At 37.4% G+C, this 13,745-nt stretch overlaps 1 protein-coding gene across 6 annotated transcripts in view; it reads left to right on the forward strand.

The window, feature by feature from the left end:
• Positions 1–13,745, forward strand: part of ARMC3 (armadillo repeat containing 3) — a 59,227-nt gene that overhangs the window by 30,074 nt on the left and 15,408 nt on the right. For all 6 annotated transcript variants that reach the window (XM_071805223.1, XM_065831501.2, XM_071805227.1 and 3 more), the window contains 2 exons: positions 10,797–11,046; positions 12,227–12,363. In XM_071805223.1, coding sequence (XP_071661324.1) covers positions 10,797–11,046; positions 12,227–12,363 — 387 coding nt within the window. The remainder of the gene's footprint in view (positions 1–10,796; positions 11,047–12,226; positions 12,364–13,745) is intronic.

Here is a 13,745-nt window from a genome sequence, read left to right on the forward strand (position 1 = left end):
TATCAAGGATTTTGAGTTTTCAAGTTTACTGGAAAACATGGATTTTCAATATGATCTCTACCAGAACACAGGAATAATACTGTAAATAACTTTTAAAATATTTCAGCATGTAAGCTTTTGCTGCATAGCTGATGTTGTGTCATGCTTCAGTAGCACATAGAAAAAAGTACAGTGGTCAAATGCCTCATAGTTTACAGCTTGACAACCCTAGTTATGCTTTTATCAGAATTTTATCATAAAGTAATGGCAGTTTTAACTCTGCTGTATATTGATGATAAGTTCTTTGTAAATGCATTAATAATTAGGCTAAATAAAAGTAAAATTGCAAAATATACTGCAGTTTAAAATCCCATGTACTTACATATGGTAAAGAAATTATTTTGGGATGTTACTACATGTATAGCTCTGAGCTGTCTTTGATATATGTGTCAGAATTTGTTTCTGTGGGTCTGCTTCTGGGAAGAAGAGAATTATGTTCAGCTGAGTATTTGCATCCACTTCACATTTTTTAATCCAGGACACTAACTTGCTGTATTGAAATCTGTATATAGTTCTTTGGACAACAGAATGCCATCTTAAGGAATCTATGAAATCTGTCTATTTTTGCTGTGTCCAAGCATTGGGAAATGTAGGCACAGTCGCTTCAATAATGTACATTATGCACAAATTGAACAATTACACACAAAGAAAGAAACAGCAGTGCCATCTATTGGACAAAAAAAATAAATTATTCTGTGCTATACAACAAACTACAGATGAAATGTTTTACTTCAGCCTCTGCCTATTTTCCCCATTTAAAGTACAATCAATTATTTTTGCTTTTCTTGTATTTGGGATAAATTAATCACATCAAATATAAATATGATGTTAGTTAGAAGTAACACATAGAAATAAGATCTCAAGTGTGCCAGTTAATTCAACATTAACTTGACTAGCTCTATTCTTCGGTGGTGTTGTAGCACAAATGCCATTTCTAATAGCTGTCTTCATAAATCTGGCAATGTCTGAATTCTGGGCACCTAATGGAGTTACCACTAAAGAAAAACATATGCTCTGAAATTTAGCGCTTTGTACTGGACATGAAAACTAATTAACAGCCTCAGTAATATTTGTATTAAATTGTTTATTTTATGTGCAAAATTTATAGCATTCAGTTAGAGTTCAGTCTGGGGAAAGAAGGAAAGGGATTTTGTTTGTTGTTCAGCTGTACTAAGGGCTGCAGGAAATTGTGGTACATAACAGACTTATGATCTGGCAGAATATTTCTCCTGGGGTTTATAATTAGTGTCTTGTTACATATTTCTGTGTTACATATTTCTACTATCTGGAGTCAAGAAAGTAAAGCATCATCCCAAAAACTGCAAAGTCACCGAGCTTTATATTATATAATTCTCTGATTCTTGAATTCTTCACAAGAATCAGCTGACCTGTTTGCGTTAGCAAACGTATGTCTGTATAGGCAGTTACAGGCATTATCACAGCATCTGAATGTGTGCTTTCTCATGTGTATCAAGATTTCCAAGATTTGGGAATAGGCTGGGAACTGATCATTGGCAGCGTTCAGTGAGGAGAAAGTGAGTTGTTCCCTTGACTTCAGTGGGTGCTGCATCTATTCCAAACTGGAGTTCATATACTGATCTAACAACCCAAAATACATCCTCCATCTATTTCATGTGGATAATGCTCACCTGTAATGAGAGTCCTTCACCTTCTTAAACACAGATTTTCAGTATCCACAAGAGATTTCTATTGTTTTTAAGACTGTTATGGCTGTCAAGGAATAAATTTAAAGAATGACCTGTTTTCTTATATTTCAAATTTTGTTATTATCATTAGGAGGTAATTATTACTGTAACTAGGTAGAAATATCACTAGATTGTGATCTTCCCTAATAGAAAATGGGAAACTTAATAATAGCTTTTCTTTCAAGACTGCAGATGGAACCCAGTTCCCATAAATGGATCAATATGGAAGTGCCAGTATTACCTATGATAATACATTTGCATGAATATATGTGTTATTTTATGAGAACAGGAACAAAAATTTCTAGTACGTAAGAGCTATATTTAAGAACAGAAACAGGTAATATGTATTTCATAGGGTTTGTCTCTTTATGGTTTAATAGTTCTTCTTTATAACATAAGTTTGTGTTCCTGAAGGAGGGAATGAACAATAGAATGCCACTAGCTGTGTTGTGTAAAGGTAGTATGTTTTAATGCTGACCCCTACTGACAGAATTATGTTTTTGAGTAACTGTTCTGCAAGGTAAAGGGATTTCATTGGGTTTTGTGGTTTGTGTTTTTATTTTTTACATTAGTGCCTATTCTGCCAAGCTCTGTGCCAATATGAGCAGTTAACTCGGGCCATGAGCAGATTCCTATTTTGACTTTCTCTTACTGAATATCCATAGTGTGATGGGTGCTTTCTAAAGAAAAAAAGGCAACACAGTCATTACCCAAAAGCTCACAAGCTTTTCCTCAAAAGTTACATATTGATGTCCATTGAAAACTGCAAAATATTTTATGGTAAATTCTCCCTTGGCAAAAAAGCTGAATCAAGGCCTAATGCTGGGATGTCTGGCAGGTGCAAAACATTTCCAAGCAAACTGTTCATTTTTTCTCTTAGATTTGGGAAGGTGTGGCTATGCGGAGAAGTCCTTCTATAGACTCAGACAGTGTAACTGCATTTTGTTCCCAATACAACTCTTCTTTCACAAGAAAAATAGTGCTGTGCATTTTCCTATTTGTTTGTTTTTAAACTCTGTTGCCTATCAGGGCTTATATTGAAGACAGAGACCAATATGGAGCATTCATTTCTACCAAACACAAATCTCCTGTCACACACCCTAAGGTGCGTGAGAACCTAATTGCATCCAAAATAGGTTCAGACAGAAAACAGAACACTACTAAACTGAGATAACGGTAACTATATAGAAGTTCTACCCCGATTAGATATAGCAAAATCTTTTGGGCTGTTTGTGCTCTCCTACCTTCAAAGCCTTGCAGTATGATTGCTATTAATCTTAGCTGTAGAAGGCTGGAATTTCACTCAGAGCATGTGTATTGTCACCTGTAGCTCGCTGCCATAGTGTTCTCTGGGATCAGGTGAAACTTTTTTCTCTCTGGATGGAGACTTCTAAGCCTGGGAGAGAAAACTGTGTTTTATGTAGTGGAACAAATAACATGTTTTCTCTTGAGTGTGTATACCTACAGTGACATTCAGTGAAATGCACTGAGATGAATTATACTTTTTATGAATTTAAAATGGCAAGAGTTTTATTTTACATTTTAGTAAATTTCTGACAAATGTATTGGTGCTTTTATATGCAAGTTTTCTTCGTAGCTTATTTCTCAAATGCAAAGGATTTAAGTATATGTTTGAACTTACTTTAGTATAATGTGAAATTATTTATTTTAAGTGTGTATAAGGGAATTGCAGGTTTATGGCCGATCATGCAAACTGAATTCTGTCCTGCTGTGAATTTAACCTGTGCACTGACTGTGGTGTGTTGTCTACTTGGACTGTCATACCACAAGGGGGTAAAAATAAACTTTCACAAGTAACTTTTAACCTTTTGACTTGCAACCGCAGTAATTTTATCTTGACACAGTAGTGTATGTGTCCTTTTTAGAGATTTAACTTTAAGGGAGAAAAATAAAAGCATAAATTTCTCCACTCTGAATCATCATAAGAGCTTGAACCTTTAGCAAGGCAAAACGAATTGGTGCCATTTGAGATGAGTTCTAAGTTGTACAGAAAAGACTTATCCTGAAGTGAAAGATTGAGTCAAGTTTTACAGTCCAAGCTCTATTTGTAGAGAGGCTGACTTGGCCTAGCTTTTTTGTCCTTCCTCAGCTAGTGCTTCCAGAGATGAAGAGGAGCCACTGTATTCTCGGTCCCTGGGTTCGGGTGAGTTGTTGTGGGGATCCTGCTTTGGCTCTTCCTTTCCTTCCACTGCACCTCCGTGAAGGCTGCTCTGGCAACTCCAGAATGTCCCCCCTTAATTTCCTCTTGTAACAATATGGATTCCAGACTTTCAACACTTGTGCTGAGTTATTGATTTTTGCATGCACTACTTCTTGTATTAGAAAAAAAGAGATATAGGGGGATAGTGACTTTTTCATGAACTTATCCTGACTGCAGATACTTGGGGTCTGTAAAGGGAAAAAAAGGCTTCTATGGCTGAATTTCAAGCCTTTCTCATAATAGTCAAGTATCAGAAATTCTTGATAAAGTTTGCAAATAGTATTATAATTGAAAAGCTTAGATATCATGCATAGGTCATTCATTACCAGTGCCCCTGTAATATTTGAAATTAGGAATACTACAGTTTTAGAATGGAGATTTATATAACTTTGTCAGAGTTTAATGACAGACATTAGAAGATCTCTGTGTATTGCTAAATGAGAGTCAGGTATTACAGTCTCAGCTAACCCAGACAGTTTAAGGTTTTATTGCTTCCAGACTGTCAGGTTTATTGAGTTTGGAATTTGTTGATGTTTTAACAAGATACTTGTCAGTAAGAAATTGGAATAGAGGGTTCAGTTCTTGAAATGAAAAATGAATATGGTTTGTTGATATTGCCAATATTTTTATTGTAGAACAAAGGGGCCCCAGAGTCTCTTGTGCTAGATTCCCTTACTCAGAATAAACATACTGACTTTAATTTTGCTTGTATCATGAAGAAAACAGAATATTAGTCTTTAAATAAAATACAAGTGACTATACACAAATAAATTGCTTTTCAAAATCATTAAATCACAAAGTAAAATTTTTCGTAAATGCAAAAGATATTTATTGGATGTGATTATTCTGATGGCATAACGAAGCAAATGAAGAATACTAATACATTCAAGGGATACAAAGGAAGATATTTCTTGAGGTTTTTCAAACTTCTGATTATTATATTTCTCAGTCAGAAATTATATAATAAATCTGGATCAAAAATGCCTTGTGTGAAAAAAAAGTCATGCGATTTAACACAGATAGAGTTGATTTTTAAAAATGTGTGTGTAATTAGATGCATAATTCTTATGCATAATTTACATGCAATTATGTATGAAAATGAGATATACACAGGCATAAATGGCTAGCTAAGCACCTCACACACAATCACAGTAATTTTGCACAGAAATTAAACATGCAGTTGCAAATACATTTGGAAAATGAAGTCCATAAGGAGTCCAATAGCCTTTATGAAGAGGAAAAAAATTGGATTTCTTCTTAGGAGAAATTGTCTTAAATCCTCAGTCAGAAGTGGGGAAGACCATTGAAGTGAATAAAAATATAATTTAGTATAAACCCGTTTATGTTCAGCTGTGGTAGAAGAAGCAAAACCAAACATACTTTATCATTTTTATGAGGTGCGAATCTCACTACTCTATATTAAGCGCAATCCAGAGTACGCAGTGGTGTGAAGCTGCAACACTGCCCGTCCCCTCTGCTCCCCTCCATGGAGGTTGCTTGGGTGGGGGCTCGGGGTGGCAGGCTCAGGGGTTTCTGTCAGCTCTTTGAACACCAGTAGTTGTTTTCTCCATTCTGCTGAAGCTTCTCTTCAGGAGGCAAAGCTGGCTGGACCATTCTCTGTGCACTAAGGAAGTAAATAATCTGTCATCTTCCTTGTCATGGCCAGGAGGCTTGGTCAGCAAACAGAGCTAGTATTATGCTTGATGTGATGCCAACAAAGAGGTGGTTCTTGCCCTGGGGAGCTTACAGTTCTAAAAATAAAAAACAAACATGACAGAGCTTTGGTCCAGTTTTTACTGATGATTGTGTTCACAACACTCTACCAATGTCTGAACTTTCCTATTGCACCCTGGACAACTAAAGCAGTGAAATATTTAGTTCACTGAAATTCATGTGCACCTCCGAAGTAACTGTTTAAAAATAAGTTTGTATTGTGAAACTTTTGGCAATGATTTTATTGTCAACTTTTAATTTAGTTTTCCAGTAAAAAGCCATTTGTTTTTCTCAAGCTCCCATTATTTACTCTTTGAGTCCTGAGTGATCTTTCAAAGAATTTGAAATAAAGTTTCTTAATAACCTGTTACAATGTATATTTAAAAGTAATAATTTAAGTATTTATTATCTGACCTTTTAATGTTTACCTTTCCATTGACACCTGAGAAAAATATTTTAGCTATTCTACAGTAATTTGAATTCAACTGTAATCAGAATTTTACTATTTCATTACAGGGCATGGTTAAGGTCATTAGGGCACCTGAACCATCTATACCTTGGTTAAGGTAAATGCCTAACCCTGTTAGATTAGGCCCTCTAATGATCAAAACCATGTACTTATAAATAATAAAATTTGAATTATTTTTACTTTGATTTGAGCTCTATAATTTCTAAACCTATCTTCCCCATTTTTTTTTCTTGTTTGTTTGTAATTCAGATAGCTTCCACTTTTCAAAAAAACATGGTGATGTTGCATCCTTTTTTTCCCCTTTTAATTGTTTTCTTTCTTTTTCTTTCATCTTTTAACTCCATTATTGGGGAATTTGATGTATTTTGAATCTTTACACACCATGGAGGAAAAAAAGCTGTGGATCTATATAATTTACTCCTTTTCCACATCAAAAGGTGTATACTTTTTTTCACCTAAACCAAGGCTCTGTTTTTCCTTGAGGATGCAGTCCCGCAGTGGGAGCAGTGATAAAGTCACTGTCTCAAGGGGACGTGTCTGAAGCAGAATGGGGTCTGGAGGCAGGGAGAGGGGCTAGTGCCGATCTACATCAGGCAGAAACAATGCTGGTAAAAACTTAATTGTCTGACTTCTCTTGTAATAAAAAAACTGCACATTGCATATGTCTGCCCAAGATGGAAGGGAAGGAGGACCGTCATACTTAGATTTTAATGTTGTAGTATTTCAGCACCTTAAACTCCTAAGCATATTCATTCTTTCAGCTCCCTGCTGAGGTCAGGCACTGCTGGCTCTTTAACAGCTGGGGCCCCGTGGCCCAAGGTGATAGCATTATTTCTGTGTTTTCCACAAGGCTGTGGGGTAGGAGTGAGCTGAACTATGGATTCCTCATTCTTCCTTCTTCCCTCATAACCTTTCCTGTATGTGTTGCCCTCAGGTTTTTACACCCTCTTAAAATCTTATTCTCGAAGGTATTGGTTACCCTCAACTCTCATTACCTGCTGTTGTTACCTCTAACATGAATTCTTTTTGCCTTGTGATCCATTGGGCTACTTGATTAAACCATACTCATGAAACTGTGATTCAAAATGAATCTGCACAGGAATAGAACACAGGATTGAAATAAATATGTATGATCTTCTAAATCAGTGGTTCTCAACCTTTTCAAAGTTGAGTGGCACTTGAGAAAATTGGCTGTGCTCTGTACCTCGCCGAGGTCACCTCCGAACGCACGAGGAGCTGTCACCTTGCTCTTTTGTCAAGTACTTGTGTACTTGCTGGCTTTATGGAAATCATAGTAAATCTGCTTGTAATATGATTGACTACGTCATTCAGTTTCATGTATCATACTATAATCAGTCTGTTAGGGATTATATGTTTATTAGAATTTCCTACAGGACAATACATATGTTACAGGGTATAATATAGGAATATTAAAAGTCCTATACTTACTGCAGAAGTATCGGATATAGTACGCCTGTGAGATGCACTGATACTTTCGTGAGCAGTGGACCTGTCCCATAAATCCTGGAATTTCTGTGTATCCATTGTACAGGAAAAACTCTTTGATTTTAATTTTTTTTCATGAATAAGGTATGTGTGTATATCCTGTGTAATGCTGTAAATCTGATGGCTTATGAACATGCCTCGCTGTCCATGGCTGTGTGCATGTATGGTGAGTCTCTCCCACACTTTGCCAGCAGGTACATCGCGTCATTGTTACACATACTATGAATGTGATGTTTTCCGGAAAGCTTGTGGTACATGTGGTGTGCAGCTGATCCTTACATGTGCAACCAAGATGTCCGGAATTTCTTCATATACAGCAGCATGGATAGAGCTACAGCATTCCTGAAGCTGGAAATCTGGATAAAATTTTCATGGGGAAGAAAAGACAATATTAACCAGAGAACCTAGAAATACAGTGGCATTACCTAAGTAAAAAAACTAACCAAACAAAAACAAACTAGCAAAAATCTCCCAACAACCAAACAAAACATTTTCAGCTTGTCTTCATCTGATCAAAGAGGGAAGGGGAGGGAGGACACTCAGGGGGAAATCCAGCTAATTGAAGACACTCTGAGGAGTGCAGTGCAGGACATCTGAAAACATGGGGTTCACTTCGGAACAGAGACGAAGTGCTTGCATTAAAGTTATTGGTACTCCAGAAGGATTAATTAGCCAACACCAAACTGGCCCTACACCTTTATGCTGCATCCAAGCTAATAGCGCCATTCACCATCAGTCCCTGGGTTGCTGCCTTTTCCTTGTGTTTCCAAACCCGGGGCTGGGGCCTGCCTGCCAGCCTTCTTACACCCCCGCTGCAGCACTGCCTGTGAGCTGCCAGCACCTTCGAGATGAGGCAGAGACCAGACTAACAACTCCTGTCAGCCTCTGCTGATTCATTCTAGGTATGCTTCATAGTATCTGCATTCACCTCTCTCAAAACGTGGTTTGAAGATACCTGCACTAAGGCCAGTTCACAGTAAGACTGGCCTCGTGTTGCCCATGTGATGGGGTTATGTAGCACAGGTTGACATGTATTCTGCTTTCTGTCCTGCTTGCATAAAAGCATTCCTGAGGTTTTTTGGTTTTATCAATGCCTTGACAGGCTTTGATAGCATAACTGTTTCTTGTATATGTAATACACCTTAGCTTGTGTTTATTTTGTGACTGTGAAAGTACCAAAAGGTTAGTTTGATTTTTGGTAAGACACTGTTACAGTGAAAGTAAGATTTTCACATCCAGATTTATCTTATTAATGTGTTAACTGAAATTTTGCAAAGCTTACAAAAGATATACAATCTTCTGTTGTTGAGTGCCTAAATATGCTCATATAGAGGTAGGAGATTTTGTTATGTTTTCGATATAAACAAAATGTACTAAAAGGGGGTATAAAAAGCAGTTGCAAGGAAAATTCAAATTGCCATCTGTGCATTTTCATTGCTAACAATATTGCCAACTTTTGTTTAACAAACAGAGCAGATAGTAAATTGGGCATATGCCTCAAATCATTTGATCAGATTTTATATACAAACTCAGAAGGAAGACAATCCCATTTTTATAGTGTGATGGTTTATAATGACATTGGAAAAATACCACTGAAGTTAATTTAAGGTGATATAGACGTAAGATGACATAGACAAAGAAGTGAGTTCCCATTGTTTAGTAGAAAGGAAAGTTTTGGCAAGAAGGCTGGCAAAACTCTTAAGTTATGGAATATCTTATGGCATTTGAAGAATATAAACTATATTTGTATCAGTAGATTCTTTTGCCTGTGGCAAAGAAACCAAAGATTACATAATGAGATGGTAACCCAGGCATGTATGCCTTTTCAGATTTGTCAGTGTGTGGTAGTTCCTCCTCAGCCAGGTCAGGTTCTCTCTTGAGCGTCTGCATCAGTTGTAGTCAAGCATTTACTATCACTATAAGCCATGTCACCAGCTGCTTTCAAATATATTCTTTATCCCAGATATTAAATATGAAGTTGACTTTTTCTTTTAAAAGTGAGTGCTGGAAGCAGAACAGCAGTGTTCAGAGGAAGTGGTTGTAGGCCAGTTCCTTCTGCTGTGACTGAGATGTTGGCCCACGTGACTATTAGTTTTGCAGCACATCAGGTTTAAGTCATTTGCAAATGTGTCCTCTAACAGTGCAGCTGCCTGCACCTTTTGCTGTCTCCTGCCTGAAGTCACTATTCCCTAACTAGTGCTTCTTCAACTGTTATTTCATGTCTGGTCTCTAACCTAAATCTGTGAAATAATCCTTCAGAAAATCCCAACAATATTCCCCAATTTCATTTGCAAACAGGTTGTTTTTCGGGTCTAGCTCAGAACTTGGCCAGCCCAGCATTTGTCCCAGCACTGCTGAGGGAAATCACCCTTCCAAGTCCTGGCTGCAATGATTGCCTGGAAGCAGAGGGAATATTTAAACTGGATTTGCTGCTGACAGACTAGTTGATGTGAAACCACAGTTGTAGCCAGCGCTGAACTTTATGCCGATGTGTCTATTGTACTCCTGCTGTCTAAACTAGCGTGTATAAAGCCAGCACAATAATCTCTACATTGCCCTGAACTGCACCATGTACACCTACTCTGTAAGAATGGCAGAAACTTGCCCTACTGTGTTTATGCCACCTAAGTGTCTGATCACAGAAATTAAGGGAGACAGCACAAAGAACAACAACGCGATATTCCAGCCACTATAATCCTCATTAGAAATAGTGCTAGACTGATTATGGGGAGAGATGATAAAACTCTGCAGAAGCATTTGCCTGGAACTAAAGATTCAGAAATTCTGCATTTTTGAAAAGATGCAAGATTTCATTCACTTATTCAAAACCTCAGAAAGAATCTAAGTCCTAATAAGCTGAAAAATCCAGAAGTTTGTGATGGTTTATCTACTTAGGTTATGCCTCTTGAGCTTCACACTGTGGGATAAATATAGTTAATGCATCAGAAAGAGGGGTGTCACAGTTCCATTTTTCATTTCAGTTGCATGCTTTAGAATATAAACATTCTTGCAATTTTTTGCAGGTAAGCAATATTTGATATTATTGAAATGTAATACTAATTTAGTTGGCAAATATAACAAGCTAAGAAGAAAAAATGCCCGAATTAACAGAGATTTCTTTTTTTCTCCTTAATTTTGCTAGTGCTGTTGCTGAGGCTGAAGGAATCCAGCCATTAGTAAATACCCTGAATGCTCAGAGAGATCAAGCCATTGCTAATGCTGCCACGACGCTAACAAATCTGGCCACACAAGAGCTGTTCCGCGTAACTATCCAGGGCTGCAGTGTTATGAGAGCGCTTGCAGAACCCTTGCGCTCGACCAACAGCCAAGTGCAAAGCAAAGCAGCATTTGCTGTGGCTGCTTTTGGTTGTGATGCTGATGCAAGAACTGAGGTAAAAGTCTTCTTTGGGGTTGTGGTTGTTTGTAACATTTCTACATCCTGATTGTTTGCATTCTGCTTACCTAGGATCTTTGTATTTTGTGTGTCTGTACTAGAAGTCACAGGGTTTCTAGATTTTTCACTTTCAACATTGGCTTGTTCAGCTGAATTTAGCCCTGTTTCCCTTGAGAACTTAGAAAGGGTTTTCTTTAATTTGTATTTTTACTGCTGCATTTGCTTGTACCACATTAATGTTTTACAGCTTTAATGAGCTTTAACCAGAGCTATATCTTAATCTCCATGTTTATGAGCATTAAACATTAAGGTTTCTTTCAGTTGCAACTGTCGGCTCTGTTTTGAAGATGAGAACTTCTGTCCTCTCTATTTTCCCTCATTGTTCTGTCGCCCACTTTCAGGGCCTGAACACTAATGTCTGACCTTGATTTATATGATGCTGGATGTGCAGGGAGTAAATGTAATTCAAACAAAACTCAAAATATAGTTAATCCCTTGACCAGTGGCATCCAGCAAGTCAAACTTTCCTCTGTTTATCAATGTTCATATTATTTTCTTTTCATAAACAAGGATGATACTATGTGCCTTCACACATTCATAAGCTGGGGATTCCTCATGGGTTAGGGCTGTTAATTAGGACATGAATAACAGGCATAGATAATTAATCTACACCTCTTTCAGTGTCCTTAAAACGTTTTTCTCTTCAAAAATCCAAATGAGTGGTATTTCCTCCAGTGTGTATAGGAAAGATACTGTAGCACACAAGAGAATAGGATGTTAATGAGATTGTCATACATACAGTACAATACAAATTCAAATACATTGTGATGTAAATTAGTTGCTAAGAGGCAACAGAACACAGAAAAAAGTGGTGTAACTTCTGTGGCAGGCTTGGACTGCATAGTGTCTTCAGTTTCCACACCGCAATCCCTTAACGTCAGAGCAAGGCAGAGCCAGAAGGGATGTGTGCCTGGATCCCCTCTGAAGTTCCCTTCAGCCCCAGCCTCTGCAGAAGTCACAGAGCAGAGAATCCCTACGAGTGGCCATTCCACCAGCACAGCATAGCTTGTCTGTGAGACTTGAATGTTTTGGAACATGAATTTCACAGGCTGTCCTTGCAGGGACAGATGAAATATGTAAGTAGCAATGTCGTCTTCTTTTTTTTTTTTGTTTCATAGCTAAGAAATGCAGGTGGACTGCAACCCCTCGTTGAACTGCTGCATTCTAAGAATGCAGAAGTCAGAAGAAATGCCTGTTTGGCTGTTACAGTCTGTGCAAGTGATGAAGTAACTGCGGTTGAACTATGCAGGCTGGGGTGAGTAGAAATAGTATTAAGGGGCAGAGGGAAGATTTTGATGAGAGAACTCTTATTAAAAGTTCATCTTTACATATTTATAGCAGAGTAACAAGTGAAGCTGTACTTTTTGGTAAGCAGAAACTACTTTTCCACCACAGATATTACAGATGAAATGGTATTGATTTAAGTAACAGAAGTCTGAAGAAAAAATGCAAGCCTGAAGAGACAACTGTCTGGAATTATAAAAACATGTATTGTTTCTGTGACTAAATTAGGCTTTATATTGAAGGTGCACTTACATCAGCCAAAATTACAAACTGCAGTACCCCATACATATGAAAGCAAAATGAAGGATTCAGGCTAAGTTCAATATACAGTAAATTATACTTATTACACACAGGCTACGCTCCAGTAAACTGCAGGTGTGCTGAAGTTTTACGTAAAAGAGGCTCTATTTTAGTCCTTCCTAGAATCTCCAAGTTCCATATATTAATATCGGAATTACAAAAGCTGTTTTAGGTTATACGAATTATGGCACAGGATTCCTTACACAGGGTGACCATTTTAGTTATTAGATTAAAATATATGTAATTGCCCTGCTCCCTCTGCTGGACGCTTCTCTGATTACTGCACAGATACTTAAAAACCATTTATGAGGGGATTCTGCAAAGGGGGAATCTCAGAAATTTAGGTCTGGAGCGGACCTCAAAGGTGAGGTTATCCCTCTACCCACTATAAGACTGAATCAAGTACACTGACATGTTTTTGCTTGTTAAGTGTAACTACCATTTCTGAAGGGGTTTCACAACTTTCCAAGGTAACCTGTTCCAGTGCTGAACTAACCTTACGATTAGAAGGTGGGTTTGAGTTCTAAATATCCCTTACAACCAATCAATTCAACTACATGTTGTCTTAGTTTCAGTGGGATTGAATAATGACCTTTTTATAGCAATTGGAGTTTAACTTATTGAATTTTCTCACATTCCACATCCCTCTCTCACTTTCCTTTTCATGACAAAGGAGAAACATTAAACTTATTTTTGTTTTGAAATCTTCGCATCATTTTGTCACACATTTCTGAATTTCTCTCACTTATTTGTGCCCTTTTGAAGAGCTGTCTTCCAGCCTGGATGAGGTACTTCAGCAGAGGTCATACCACCATCAGATAAAGCTCAGTAATTTCTTTCTGTATCTTGCATATAGCACTGTTCTTATTTAATCCCTTCTTTGTTACAGTATCGGAGTAGGACTATAATTTATGTCCTTCCAGTTTGACAGCATATTATTGATAATAATACATTAAGCATAGTTTTTCAACCAGTCAGGCACTACTTCATGTTATTTTCATGCAGATCATATTTCCCTGACTTACTCATGAGTATTCAAATAGGAATATGTGA

This window comes from Patagioenas fasciata, chromosome 2, assembly GCF_037038585.1.
Source record: "Patagioenas fasciata isolate bPatFas1 chromosome 2, bPatFas1.hap1, whole genome shotgun sequence".
Taxonomy (NCBI): Eukaryota; Metazoa; Chordata; class Aves; order Columbiformes; family Columbidae; genus Patagioenas; species Patagioenas fasciata.